The sequence below is a fragment of the Garra rufa genome, chromosome 4, assembly GCF_049309525.1.
Source record: "Garra rufa chromosome 4, GarRuf1.0, whole genome shotgun sequence".
NCBI lineage: Eukaryota > Metazoa > Chordata > Actinopteri > Cypriniformes > Cyprinidae > Garra > Garra rufa.
In genome coordinates, this window is record NC_133364.1 from 1,074,674 (window position 1) to 1,088,825 (window position 14,152).

At 38.5% G+C, this 14,152-nt stretch overlaps 3 protein-coding genes across 3 annotated transcripts in view; 1 reads left to right on the plus strand and 2 right to left on the minus strand.

Moving 5' to 3' along the window:
• LOC141333271 (superkiller complex protein 2-like) overlaps nucleotides 1–790 on the minus strand; it is a 38,901-nt gene extending 38,111 nt beyond the window's left edge. The window contains exons 1-3 of the mRNA XM_073838246.1: nucleotides 684–790; nucleotides 281–402; nucleotides 60–181 (exon numbers count right to left, since the gene is read on the minus strand). Coding sequence (XP_073694347.1) covers nucleotides 60–181; nucleotides 281–402; nucleotides 684–696 — 257 coding nt within the window. The 5' untranslated portion in view covers nucleotides 697–790. The remainder of the gene's footprint in view (nucleotides 1–59; nucleotides 182–280; nucleotides 403–683) is intronic.
• A 144-nt stretch (nucleotides 791–934) lies between these two features.
• Nucleotides 935–6,539, plus strand: LOC141333648 (negative elongation factor E-like). Its single transcript, XM_073838705.1, has 11 exons — nucleotides 935–1,007; nucleotides 1,176–1,260; nucleotides 2,713–2,782; nucleotides 2,874–3,019; nucleotides 3,119–3,193; nucleotides 3,420–3,457; nucleotides 3,565–3,824; nucleotides 3,961–4,105; nucleotides 5,685–5,739; nucleotides 6,024–6,126; nucleotides 6,248–6,539. The coding sequence occupies exons 2-11, from the start codon at nucleotides 1,186–1,188 to the stop codon at nucleotides 6,319–6,321; spliced, it is 1,041 nt and encodes a 346-aa protein (XP_073694806.1). The 5' UTR covers nucleotides 935–1,007; nucleotides 1,176–1,185; the 3' UTR covers nucleotides 6,322–6,539.
• Nucleotides 6,540–8,157: 1,618 nt separating this feature from the next.
• LOC141333392 (uncharacterized) overlaps nucleotides 8,158–14,152 on the minus strand; it is an 8,311-nt gene continuing 2,316 nt past the window's right edge. The window contains exons 2-3 of the mRNA XM_073838372.1: nucleotides 13,855–14,124; nucleotides 8,158–9,791 (exon numbers count right to left, since the gene is read on the minus strand). Of these exons, the coding sequence (XP_073694473.1) occupies nucleotides 8,772–9,791; nucleotides 13,855–14,124 (1,290 nt within the window). The 3' untranslated portion in view covers nucleotides 8,158–8,771. The remainder of the gene's footprint in view (nucleotides 9,792–13,854; nucleotides 14,125–14,152) is intronic.

Below are 14,152 nucleotides of genomic sequence, written 5' to 3' on the forward strand. Positions count from 1 at the left end.
CTTCAACTATACATGCTGCAAATACAAGCACTATATTCTGCAGGTGTCACATTTCATACTTAAGGAACTTGTGGAAGGCATCATCTACATCGTGTACCGGGAGCCAAGCAGGATCTCGGAGAAAACGCTTTTCTACTTCTGTTTTTAGATCCAGACAAGTAGGAGGGAGCCCATGAGGAAGCTAAAAAAGAGAGATGAATGAAGAATATAAACAAAAAAATGAAGTATTTGCATGCACAAATAAATACCCTTATTATTTTAGTATTATTAAATGACTAACCGTGCTGTTTGGAGGCAGGGGTCTGTTTTGAGGCAGTGGGTGTGTGATGAGTTCAAATCTCCCTGAGCAGCCCATCTCCAGCAGAGACAGGGGCAAATCATCAGGACCCACTGGGGGCAAATCTACACACAGAAGAAAACAGCAGTTTATCAGTACGACTGTAACTACAGGCAAATACAAAGACTAACATCTTGAGTGAGACCAAAATGCTCATAAAACCCGTTGGATCAGTACTGTCAGATGTATTATGGCAATGTGGCTGCTGAGCTGACTGTCATATGAGCGACTTATGAAACAAAGCAGCTAAATCCTAAAGTGGCTGATGTTGATATTATTATACCACACAAGACAAGCACGCAGAATTACAAACTGTAAATAAAAACAGTAGTTTTCGTTTTCATACCTATTTTGTCCATGTCAGTCTGCAGTTCTGTAGTATCAATAAAGTTTCAGTCTTGCAGGAAGCTGCGCAGAACCAAACGGACGGAAGTTTTTTGTTGTTGTTATTATTATAATTTTTGTTTAATATTTTACAACATAATGGTCTATGCGTGTGAGCTAAAATAAAAGTACGTTTTAGTGTACTTTAAATACACTGTAAAATACAAATAAAATATAGACAAGCTATTTGTTTCCGCTAGTTCCGCGGATAACAACAGATTACGTCATAATTGCGCGCCGAGCGAGGAATTACTGCAGACGCTTATTCTCACTTTCTGAATTTAAGGTAATTTAATATAAAGCACCGTCTATTATGCCGTCTTTTTAAAAGTTGTTAAAAGCCACCTGTAACGGAAACATGAAAGCATCAATAACATATTAATATATTAATGCATGGATCGAAAAAGATATAAGACATCGGCTTAAACATATTGCTGTTGTTTTCTTTCTTGAGATCCAGCAAAATGGCAATATTTCCCAGCTCACTGACAGAAGAGGAGGAAGCACTGCAGAAGAAATATGCTAAACTAAAGAAAAAGGTAAAAACTGTAGTTAAGGCTCTCGTTATATGTTCTCTAAGGCTTCATTTTGTAACCGTTTGTAGCAGGATCATAAAATAATAACAGTATAAATAAGTCTTATTTAAATAAAATGAATATTCTTTATACAACAGATAATAATAAACAGGTTTGTGTTAATGTTCTAAAATCCATCATTTATGAAACTGTACAGCAGCTTTACAGAAGATATCTCTCATTCAACTCAAGTCAGTCAGTCTTTTAAGACCCAACTAAGCAAGCAAATTGTGAAAAAGATACAAAAATGCATATATGTAATATATAAACAAACCTTTCGACATAGTCAAACCAAAAATTATTCAGACACCACACCAGTTAGTTTTAGTATAGATTTTGCTATTTTTTTTCCCAGTGGGTGCAGTACACTATGGTTTATTTATGTAAGTGAGAATAGCAAACAGTGACATGTTATATTAAAATTCTTCAGACGTTTTGACCTGACCATGTTTTGCTTAAAGGAGTAGTTCACTTTCAGAACAAAAATGCACAGATAATGTACTCACCCCCTTGTCATCCAAGTTCATGTCTTTCTTTCTTCAGTCGTAAGGAAATTGTGTTTTTTGAGGAAAACATTTCAGGATTTCTCCATATAATGGACTTCTATGGTGCCCCCGAGTTTAAACTTCCAGAATGCAGCTTCAAATGCTCTAAACGATCACAGCCGAGGAAAGAAGTGTCTTATCTAGCAAAACGATTGGTTGTTTTCTAAAAAAATACTATTTATATACTTTTTAACCTCAAATGCTCATCTTGTCTAGCTCTGTGTGTACTAAAGATTAAAATTGTAAGATTGTAAGAATTGTAGAGATAGAAATTGTAAATGTTTTTAGAAAATAACCAATCGTTTCGCTAGATAAGACCCTTCTTCCTCGGCTGGGATCATTTAGAGCCCTTTGAAGCTGCATTTAAACTGCATTTTGTAAGTTCAAACTTGGGGGCACCATAGAAGTCCATTATATGGAGAGAAATCCTGAAAAATTTTCCTCAAAAGACATGAACGTGTTGGATGACAAGGGGGTGAGTACATTATCTGTAAATTTTTGTTCTGAAAGTGAACTACTCCTTTAAGTGTTTTTGTTCTTTAATTGCTAATGTGAACTTTGTACACCACAGACCGAACAAAATTAGGATCTTTTTTTGGTAATTGGTCAACAAGGTATTGATAGTTGTGTAAATATTGTCATACAGTTGTCTGAATGTTTGGTTGATTGTAATCCATTACATACTATTCTATTAAAGCTGACATTATCAAAATGAATTTGTTCTGACACAGTTTAACTGAGTTCTTGTCATATTTTATTACCATGTTCTAAACTATACCGAATTAACTAATCGTGTGAGAAATGTTGACGATGTCTGAATACATTTTGGTTTGACTGTATAGTATTGTCTACATTCACTTCTGTCATGTAGAAAAAGGCCCTAATGGCTCTAAAGAAACAGAGCTCCACCAATCAGACGAGTCAGACAGGACTGAAGCGCAGTAAGTCAATTTATGAATCTCTAAAGATAAGTTAATAAGTTTTCATAAACTCTGTGATCTATAAATGACCCCTCTGGGTGTCTGTGTTTAGCTTTGTCAGATCAGCCAGTTGTGGACACAGCGACCGCAACGGAGCAGGCCAAAATGCTGATCAAGTCCGGAGCTATCAGTGCTATTAAATCAGAGAACAAGAACTCAGGCTTCAAGCGCTCCAGAACACTGGAGGGGAAACTGAAAGTAAGAGACATTTTTCACCTGATTAATAGCAAGTCAACATAAATTTGATTGTTTATTTTTTTTAGACATAGCTAATTATGGAATGTCTTTGTTTCTCAGGATCCTGAGAAAGGCGCTGCACCAGCATTCCTGCCATTTCAAAGGAGCGTCTCTGCAGATGAGGAGCCTCCTGATGTAATGTTGTTCACACTGTAGAAATGATTCACTCAAGGATGCAGTAAAATAATATTTGAAATATTATTGCAATTTAAAACTGTTTTCTATTTGAATATATTTTAAAATCTAATTTATTCCTGTGATGCAAAGCTGAATTTTTAGCCCTCAGTGTCATAGCTACTATTAAGTAGTATGTTAAGTATATTAAATACATGTGTCAGTACATTTTTTTTTCTTGCTGTAGTCTGCTAAACGAATCCACAGGAAATCCCTGTATGAGAGGTGAGAATGTAAAGAAAAATACTCATAATCTAATAGAAACAATCTAATAGAATCTTCATAGAAACAGTATTGCAGTCAAATTTAAAGCTGTTTTCTTTGTCCTAAAGTTTTGTTCCTGGAGATCGTTCTCGTGATGAAGAGGGAGGAATGCCGAGCCGAGATACTGAGCGCGATCGGGAAAGAGAGATGGATTGGGAGAGAGATCGAGATAGAGACAGAGAACGGGACAGAGAGAGAGGCAGTGAAAGAGGCAGGGAGAGAGAACGGGACCGGGAACGTGAACGGGACAGGAGCCGGGATAGAGAAAGGGACAGAGATCGAGATCGTGACAGAGAAAGAGACAGAGAGCGGGACGGACCCTACAGACGTAAGTGAATCTGCGCAATAATAAATCGCTTCCATTCAGTGTTCATATTTTGCCATTGCATTGTTTGTTAAGAACTGAGAATATTTAATTGTTCTGTTGAAAAGCTGAATGTCTAATTGTTTCTAATGTTGTTCAGGGTCAGACTCATATCCAGAGCGCAGAGGTGTGCGCAAAGGAAACACAGTGTATGTATACGGCACAGGTTTAGTGGAAGACAGCTTGCGCTCTGCTTTTGCACAGCATGGCAACATCATTGACCTTTCGATGGACTCACCACGCAAGTAAGACTGTCTTCTGGGCATTTACAAAACATTTTAAGCTCAAAAAACATTTCTTCTTATTATCCGCGTTGAAAACAGTTGTGCTGCTTCATATCTTTATGAAAACTGTGATATACAGTTAAAGTCAAAAGTTTACATACACCTTGCAGAATCTGCAAAATGTTAATTATTTGACCAAAATAAGAGGGATCATACAAAATGCATGGTATTTTTTTTATTTATTACTGACCTGAATAAGATATTTCACATAAAATACATTTACATATAGTCAAAAAGAGACAATAATAGTTGAATTTATAAAAAGTACCCTGTTCAAAAGTTTACATACGCTTGATTCTTAATACTGTGTTGTTACCTGAATGATCCACAGCTGTGTTTTTTTGCTTAGTGATAGTTGTTCATGAGTCCTATGTTCCCTGCTGAAAAAAACAGCTAAAACCAGCCTATGCTGGTTGGAAGTAGCTGGTTTAAGCTGGTGGTTTCCCAGCCTGACCAGCCTGGCCAGGCTGGGAAAGAGGCCAAAATACCTCTAAAACCAGCCTGCTGACCAGCTATGACTAGCTAAAACCAGGCTGGTTGACCAGCTAAAACCAGCCAACCAGCCTAGGCTGGTTTTAGCTGTTTTTTCACCAGGGTTTTGTCCCCGCTGTTCTTCAGAAAAGTTTTTTTTTTTTTTTTTTTTTAGCATTTTTGTGTATCTGAACCCTTTCCAACAATGACTGTATGATTTTGAGATCCATCTTTTCACACTGAGGACAACTGAGGGACTCATATGCAACTATTACAGAAGGTTCAAACGCTCATTGATCCTCCAAAAGGAAAAATTATGCATTTAGAGCTGGGGGGTGTAAACTTTTGAACGGAATTAGGATTTGTTCTTTTTTTCTTATTTTGCCTAAATGTATTTTTTTTTTCATTTAGTACTGCCCTTCAGAAGCTACAGAAGATAGTTACATGTTCTCTAAAAGACAAAATAAGTTAAATTTACTTCAATCTTCAAATTCCAAAAGTCTTTAACCTTTTGTAATAGTGGCATGAGTCTCTCAGTTGTCCTCAGTGTGAAAAGATGGATCTCAAAATCATTCAGTCAATGTTGGAAAAGGTTCCAATCAGAAAAATGCTAAAGAATCTATGAGACCTGAAGGACTTTTCTGAAGAACAGCGGGCAGTTTGACTGTTCAGGACAAACAATCATGAACAACTATCACTAAACAAAAAAACACACAGCTGTGGATCATTCAGGTAACAACACAGTATATGTAAACATCTTTATGTGAAATATCTTATTCAGGTCAGTGCTAAATAAAAACAACAACATGCATTTTGTATGATCCCTTTTATTTTGGTAAAATAATTAACATTTTGCTGATTCTGCAAGGTGTATGTAAACGTTTGACTTCAACTGTATCTTTTCAAAATATAAATCGTCTGTAATATTACATGTCTTTACTGTCACTTTTAACTAATTTAATGCTTCCTTGCTAGATAAATATACATTTTTAAATTTTTGTTACTTCTAATTTTTGAACTAAGAAAACAAAAAATATTTAACCCATTTTTGCCCTCTGTTCCTTACCAGTTGTGCTTTTGTCACATTTGAGAAGATTGAATCAGCAGACCAGGCTGTAGCAGAGGTCAGTAGTCCAATTATATGTCCAATGTATTGTCATATTTTTATGACTACTTTTATGGACAGTCATGAAAGCTCTTGTGGTCATTTTGCAGCCTACCATCCACAACTAGACTGTAGAGTTGTTGTATTGTGTATATATTCAAGCTTGTCTGCATTGCACATTATAAATGCACAAGAAAAATATTGTGTTCTGTGATAGGACCTCTTTTAAGGCATCTTTAACACATCTTTATTTGTTTACTAAAAGAAAACCCTCATGTTTTTTCCACTCGTTCTGTCTCTCAGCTGAATGGCACTACTGTGGGTGACGTCAACATCAAAGTCAGCATTGCCAGGAAGCAGCCCATGCTTGATGCTGCCACAGGGAAATCTGTCTGGGCTTCTCTTGGTAAATAAAGACATTTCACAGGAAGAAACAAAAAACTGTCAAGCAGGCTGAGTGTTGCACACTTGACTAACCCATTTCTATTTCTGTCTCCTTTCTTGCTCTTGTTTTTTCTCCTTCACAGCTGTGCAAAACAGTGCCAAGGGCTCGTACAGAGACAAACGGAGCCAGGTCGTCTACAGTGAAGACTTATTTTGAAAACAGTTATTTAGCATATGTTAAACTAATTAAAAAAGGTCCAGCATTAGGTTTTTTGTGTCAAAGAAGTGATAAAGAGAAAGAAAATTCTGTTGCTTTTCTGTCATTCAATCAGCAGTCTTTGAGCTTGTTTACTGCTCAGTGTATCTGGACGTTTAGCTCAGTCATGGATTATGTCATTGTGTTCAATAAATAGTCAATAAACTTTTCCATCAGCATGTCTGGGTTGACTTCATAATATGGACAAACTAAAAAAAATTACCTCGGTGAAACCACCCAAGTGCATCAGGCAGAAACTCTAAGCCTGTTCTTAAGTTTTTAGAGGTGACATCAAGCAAATCTGAGCTTTGTGGATGAATAATAAGTGATTTACTGCAGACCTCTGCTGTGTGAAACAAGCTTATCCCCGCAACAATCCACAACATTAGATGGTATTGATGAAATGAGCTCTAGTTCAGACCTTCCAGTGCTTTTTTGCCTAAAGGGAAACAGAACACTGAGAACACAAATACAGATGCATGCACTGTTATATAAACTCTCTGCATACTAAAAAGGCTAACGTTGTATCAGATTTATTGGGAAACACATAACTGTTTTAGAATTTTCCAATATTTTTTTCTCCCATGAGAACATTACTCATATGAATAAATATGAGAAAAAATATCAAAATAGCTTTTTTAAAGGAGGGAGAAAATGCAACAATATTTCCACAGTAAGAAACAAAGTCTAAACTTTGCATAAGCATTAGTGTGACAAATGTAAATAGTGTTTTTAGGCTAAGGCAGTAATTTGATTAGGATTTGTGCAGAACCTAACATACTGGCAAGGTGGAAACCAGTATAGAAGAGAATTGATGGAGGAATGGCAGGCTGGGTGTTAAGAATTAATGGAAATATCAGTACATTTACTGAAAGATCCCAACATTGCTGGATCAGCATTGAAAAGGTCATTATAGTCCTTATAGTTTGAATCTCATTGATATTTATTGTATTGGCAAAAACAGTTAAATACATTATTTTGTGTTTCACAGAAGAAGGTCAGTCAAGAAAGTCACAAGTCTTGAAACAACATAAGGCTGAATAAATCATGACAGAATTTTCATTTTTGGGCTAAACTATTAAACTATTAATATACAGTTGAAGTCAAAAGTTTACATACACCTTGCAGAATCTGCAAAATGTTAAATATTTGACCAAAATAAGAGGGATCATACAAAATGCATGTATTTTTTTTATTTAGTACTGAACTGAATTTTCACATAAAAGACAACTACATATAGTCCACAAGAGAAAATAATAGTTGAATTTATAAAGATAACCTTGTTCAAAAGTTTACATACGCTTGATTCTTAATACTGTATTGTTGTTTTTTGTTTAGTGTTCATGAGTCCCTTGTTTGTCCTGAACAGTTAAACTTCCCGCAGTTCTTCAGAAAAATTCTTCAGGTCCCACGATTTCTTTGGTTTTCAGCTTTTTTGTATATTTGAACCCTTTCCAACAATGACTGTATGATTTGAGATCCATCTTTTCACACTGAGGACAATTACAGGACTCATATGCAACTATTACTGAAGGTTCAAATGCTCACTGATGCTTCAGAAGGAAACACGATGCATTCAAGATCAGGGTAAATTTTACTTATTTTGTCTTCTGGGAAACATGTATGTATGCTCTGTAGTTTCTGAAGGGTAGTACTAAATAAAAAAAATATATTTAAGCAAAATAAGAAAAATGTACACATCTTCCTTCTGTTCAAAAGTTCTCACCCCCGGCTCTTAATGCATTATTTTTCCTTCTGGAGAATTAGTGAGCGTTTGAACCTTCTGTAGTAGTTAGATATGAGTCCCTCAGTTGTCCTCAGTGTGAAAAGATGAATCTCAAACTCATACAGTGATTGTTGAAAAGGGTTCAAATACACAAAAATGCAGAAAAACTAAAAAAAAAAAGTAGGGGACCTAAAAGATTTTTCTGAAGAACAGCAGGTAGTTGACTGTTCAGGACAAACACTAAACAAACAAACAAACAAAAACAGCTGTGGATCATTCAGGTAACAACACAGTATTAAGAATCAAGCGTATGTAAACTTTTGAACGGTGTCATTTTTATAAATTCAACTATTATTTTCTTATGTGGACTATATGTAAACATTTATGTGAAATATCTTATTGAGGTCAGTACTAAATATAAAATAACATGCATTTGATCCCTAAAATAAAATAATTAACATTTTGCAGATACTTCAAGGTGTATGTAACTTTTGACTTCAACTGTATCTGAATATAAGGTCATTCACTCTCTCAAGGCTATAGAGCTCAAATGCATAGGTATTACATATTGATTTCAAAGACATTTTTTATGGCTGTACAAAATAAAAATAGAAAAGCGTATTAATAAAATAAGATCAAGTATAATTTTCATCTTTTTATCACCCAATTTACTCATTTAAATTATCTATACCCCTAGCCCAACACCACCTATATTGTTTTGCTGCAACTCCAGGTGGTTTTGGGGCATGGTCTTTCCATGTTGCTCCATCAGGTGACGGCGTAGAGCAGACCTGTGGGCAAAGCTGACGTGGCAGTACGCGCACACATACGGACGCTCCCCACTGTGTACATTCATGTGGTCGTACAGTGTTGACTTTTGAGTGAAGGTCTTTTGGCATAAGGGGCAACAGTGGAGCTTGGAAACTCCACGGTGGACAATCATGTGGCGGTTAAGGATATTAAAGTGGCTGAACTGCTTCCCACAGCATGGACACACGTACAGCCTGTGTGACACCAGGGAGTGCATGGCTAAGTCCTGCAGTGAGCAAAGCGCTAGTCCGCAATGCTCACACACCACTGGTCCTGTTGCACAGGATGTGGATCCCACCACTCCCACGGACTCATCAACAGCTTCATGCTCATTTGTACGTGTCCCAACTCCCATTCCCTCTTCCCTGCTGGAAGGTTCCACACCAAAGAGTGCAGGAACTACATTAGAGCTGATCTCTTCTCCTTGCCCCTCTCCAGGCCTGTACTCATCAAAGACAGAACCTTCTGTGAGATGCTGATTGGACTTGTAGTCGGCCTGAAAGTCCACTCCAAAATTACTCATGGTCTCATCTGGTGCTGGAAGGTGCTCCTGAAAATCCTGGTAGTTACCCAAGAGTTTGCGGTCTTTGAATATGTACCGCTTTCTGCGTTTAAACCCTCTTCCTCTTCCTCCCCTGTGCTCTCCATGCCGCCGTCTCCACGTGTGGCCTGTCCCTCTGATGCCGTTGCCTTTGGCTCGGCCCTCCATATTAGGCTCCTCCACACTGTCCAGCTGTTCGTGGTCATCTAACACAACAATAGCTTCTCTGTCTTCCTCCTCAGTACTGGGGGTCTTCTCTGAGTCTGGAAGTTCATCGTTGATCTGCACCTGAATGATGTCACTCTCAGTCTCGTCCTCTCCCTCAAAGTGGGCAGATGCATCTGATCCTCTTACCTGTTATGGTAAAAACATAAATTAGTAAACTATAACCAAGCAAGCTACCACAATAGGAGCTGATCTGATTCCTTGGGGAGTTTATACTGGTAGAGCTTTACAACAATCAGAAGTCGGTTTGATGTATGACTGTTGCCGATTGTTTTACTGATCAAACTGTGAATAATCACAATGATTCTAATGAAATGCTTCTTAATTATGTTTTATTAAATTTCCAAAAGAAAAATTTTCTTCATTGTCTAAAAACTTGAACATTTGCAAACAATCTGAATTATTTTAATAGCACCTCTTTCTAAACATCAAAGCAAAAATTGCAATTTGAAGAGTTTGGAGGGACTTTCTGTGAATCACTTCAAACTGCTTGTTTCAAACTCAACTCTGAAGTACTCAATGATTACTCAAAAATGTTCACAGAAAACACTGCACAGCATTTTTTTCTGGGATGCGATCATGGATAATGAGGGAGAGGGATGAGGATATCTGATACTTGAGGGGCAATGATGAGAGATATTTGAGGGGCAAGGGTGAAGGATATTTGGGGGGCAAGGATTAGGGATATTTGAGGTGCAATGATGAGGGATAATTAATATTTGAGGCGCAAGGATGAGGGTTATTTGAGGGGCAAGGATTAGGGATATTTGGGGGGCAAGGATGAGGAATATTTGATATTTGAAGGGCAATGATGAGGGATATTTGAGGGGCAAGGATCAAGAATATCTGGGTCAAAGATGAGGAATATTTGATATTTGAGGGGCAATGATGAGGGATATTTGAGGCGCAGGGATGAGGAATAATTTATATTTAAGGGGCAAGGATGAGGGATATTTAATATTTAAGGGGCAAGGATGAGGGATATTTGATATTTAAGGGGCAAGGATGAGGGATATTTGATGAGCAAGGATGAGGGATATCCAATTGCCAAGAATGAGGGATATTTGAGGGGTAAGGATGAGGGATGACTGATATTTGAGGAGCAAGGATGAGGGATATTTGATATTTAAGGGGCAAGGATGAGGGATATTTGATGAGCAAGGATGAGGGATATCCAATTGCCAAGGATGAGGGATATCTGAGGGGCAAGGATGAGGGATGACTGATATTTGAGGAGCAAGGATGAGGGATATTTGAGGGGAAGGATGTAGGATATCTAAGGGGCAAGGGTGAGGAATATCTAAGGAATATTTGATATTTAAGGAGAAAGGATGAGGGATATCTGAGAAATATTTGAGGGCCAATGATGAGGGATATTTGAGGGGCAAGGATGAGAAATAATTGATATTCGAGGGGCAAGGATGAGGAATAATTGATATTTGAGGCGCAAGGATGAGGGATATCTGAGGGCCAAGAATGAGGAACATTTGAGGGGCAAGGAGAGGGATAATTGATATTTGAGGCGCAAGGATGAGGGATATTTGTTATTTGAGGGGAAAGGATGAGGGATATCTGAGAGATATTTGAGGGCCAAGGATGAGGGATATTTGAGGGGCAAGGATGAGGAATAATTGATATTTGAGGGGCAAGGATGAGGGATATTTGATATTTGAGGGGCAAGGATGAGGGATATTTGTTATTTGAGGGGAAAGGATGAGGGATATCTGAGAGATATTTGAGGGCCAAGGATGAGGGATATTTGAGGGGCAAGGATGAGGAATAATTGATATTTGAGGCGCAAGGATGAGGGATATTTGTTATTTGAGGGGAAAGGATGAGGGATATCTGAGAGATATTTGAGGGCCAAGGATGAGGGATATTTGAGGGGCAAGGATGAGGAATAATTGATATTTGAGGGGCAAGGATGAGGAATAATTGATATTTGAGGGCCAAGGATGAGGGATATTTGAGGGGCAAGGATGAGGAATAATTGATATTTGAGGCGCAAGGATGAGGGATATTTGTTATTTGAGGGGAAAGGATGAGGGATATCTGAGAGATATTTGAGGGCCAAGGATGAGGGATATTTGAGGGGCAAGGATGAGGAATAATTGATATTTGAGGGGCAAGGATGAGGGATATTTGATATTTGAGGGGCAAGGATGAGGGATATTTGATATTTGAGGGGCAAGGATGAGGGATATCTGAGGGCCAAGAATGAGGGATATTTGAGGGGCAAGGATGAGGGATATTTGAGGCGCAGGGATGAGGAATAATTTATATTTAAGGGGCAAGGATGAGGGATATTTGTGGGCCAAGGATGAGGGATGACTGATATTTGAGGAGCAAGGATGAGGGATATTTGAGGGGAAGGATGTAGGATATCTAAGGGGCAAGGGTGAGGAATATCTAAGGAATATTTTATATTTAAGGAGAAAGGATGAGGGATATCTGAGAAATATTTGAGGGCCAATGATGAGGGATATTTGAGGGGCAAGGATGAGAAATAATTGATATTCGAGGGGCAAGGATGAGGAATAATTGATATTTGAGGCGCAAGGATGAGGGATATCTGAGGGCCAAGAATGAGGAACATTTGAGGGGCAAGGAGAGGGATAATTGATATTTGAGGCGCAAGGATGAGGGATATTTGTTATTTGAGGGGAAAGGATGAGGGATATCTGAGAGATATTTGAGGGCCAAGGATGAGGGATATTTGAGGGGCAAGGATGAGGAATAATTGATATTTGAGGGGCAAGGATGAGGGATATTTGATATTTGAGGGGCAAGGATGAGGGATATTTGTTATTTGAGGGGAAAGGATGAGGGATATCTGAGAGATATTTGAGGGCCAAGGATGAGGGATATTTGAGGGGCAAGGATGAGGAATAATTGATATTTGAGGCGCAAGGATGAGGGATATTTGAGGGGCAAGGATGAGGAATAATTGATATTTGAGGCGCAAGGATGAGGGATATTTGTTATTTGAGGGGAAAGGATGAGGGATATCTGAGAGATATTTGAGGGCCAAGGATGAGGGATATTTGAGGGGCAAGGATGAGGAATAATTGATATTTGAGGGGCAAGGATGAGGGATATTTGATATTTGAGGGGCAAGGATGAGGGATATCTGAGGGCCAAGAATGAGGGATATTTGAGGGGCAAGGATGAGGGATATTTGAGGCGCAGGGATGAGGAATAATTTATATTTAAGGGGCAAGGATGAGGGATATTTGTGGGCCAAGGATGAGGGATGACTGATATTTGAGGAGCAAGGATGAGGGATATTTGAGGGGAAGGATGTAGGATATCTAAGGGGCAAGGGTGAGGAATATCTAAGGAATATTTTATATTTAAGGAGAAAGGATGAGGGATATCTGAGAAATATTTGAGGGCCAATGATGAGGGATATTTGAGGGGCAAGGATGAGAAATAATTGATATTCGAGGGGCAAGGATGAGGAATAATTGATATTTGAGGCGCAAGGATGAGGGATATCTGAGGGCCAAGAATGAGGAACATTTGAGGGGCAAGGAGAGGGATAATTGATATTTGAGGCGCAAGGATGAGGAATAATTGATATTTGAGGGGCAAGGATGAGGGATATTTGTTATTTGAGGGGCAAGGATGAAGGATATTTGAGGTGCAAGGATGAGGGATATGTGATATTAGAGGAGCAAAGATATTTGATATTTGAGGGGGAAGGATGAGGGATATTTGAGGGCCTAGAATGAAGGATATCTGAGGAGCAAGAATGAGGGATATCTGAGGGGCAAGGATGAGGAATATTTAATTTTTAAAGGGCAAGGATTTCAGAGTATGGGACAAATTCAGAGTATGGGACACCATACTTGGCCACATGTCACGTCATTTGTGATTATTCCTTAATAGTATCCGTCAGCAGGTATGACTACTACAAAATATACATTTGGAACAATCATTCTCTATTTTTCATCCCAGATTAGGACAGACATACCAAATCCACATTCTTATCCTAGAATTCTACCACAGATGTTTGATATAATATATTATCATTGTCTCTATGTGCATTATTAGCATCTGAAGCAAATCTAACAGATGGTCAAATTACTGTAATCTCCATAAGGAATGTTGGAGAGCTCAGCATTGACAGTCTGGTCAAGGTCAGGGTCAAGGTCAGATCACAAATAGATCCCAGTGAATGGGTACTTACACTGACAATCACTGGCATAGATGGATAGTCTTCTGATTTCACAGTCTGAATAGACTTGTTTGAGGTTGAGACATTCACAGCTGGGCTGCAACTCTGGGGCTGCATGTACTGGCTCAGGGCTCCTCTGCATTTCTCCACCACATGCTCCATCTGCAGGTAGCTGGCTGCAGTCAGGTAATTCACAATCTCTTTGGCACTGAACTGCAGCATCCCTGTGTAACAGGACTGCAGGAGTTCACATACCACCGCTGAGCTGTGCAACATTGACACCTGGTGGACAGAGAGAGCATTTGTTAAC

Coding starts and splice junctions, on each gene's coding strand:
- LOC141333648 (XM_073838705.1), top strand. CDS start 1,186: ATGGCAATATTTCCCAGCTCACTGACAGAAGAGGAGGAAGCACTGCAG. Junction 4,106..5,684: donor TCGATGGACTCACCACGCAA/GTAAGACTGTCT, acceptor GTTCCTTACCAG/TTGTGCTTTTGTCACATTTG. Junction 6,127..6,247: donor ATCTGTCTGGGCTTCTCTTG/GTAAATAAAGAC, acceptor TCTCCTTCACAG/CTGTGCAAAACAGTGCCAAG.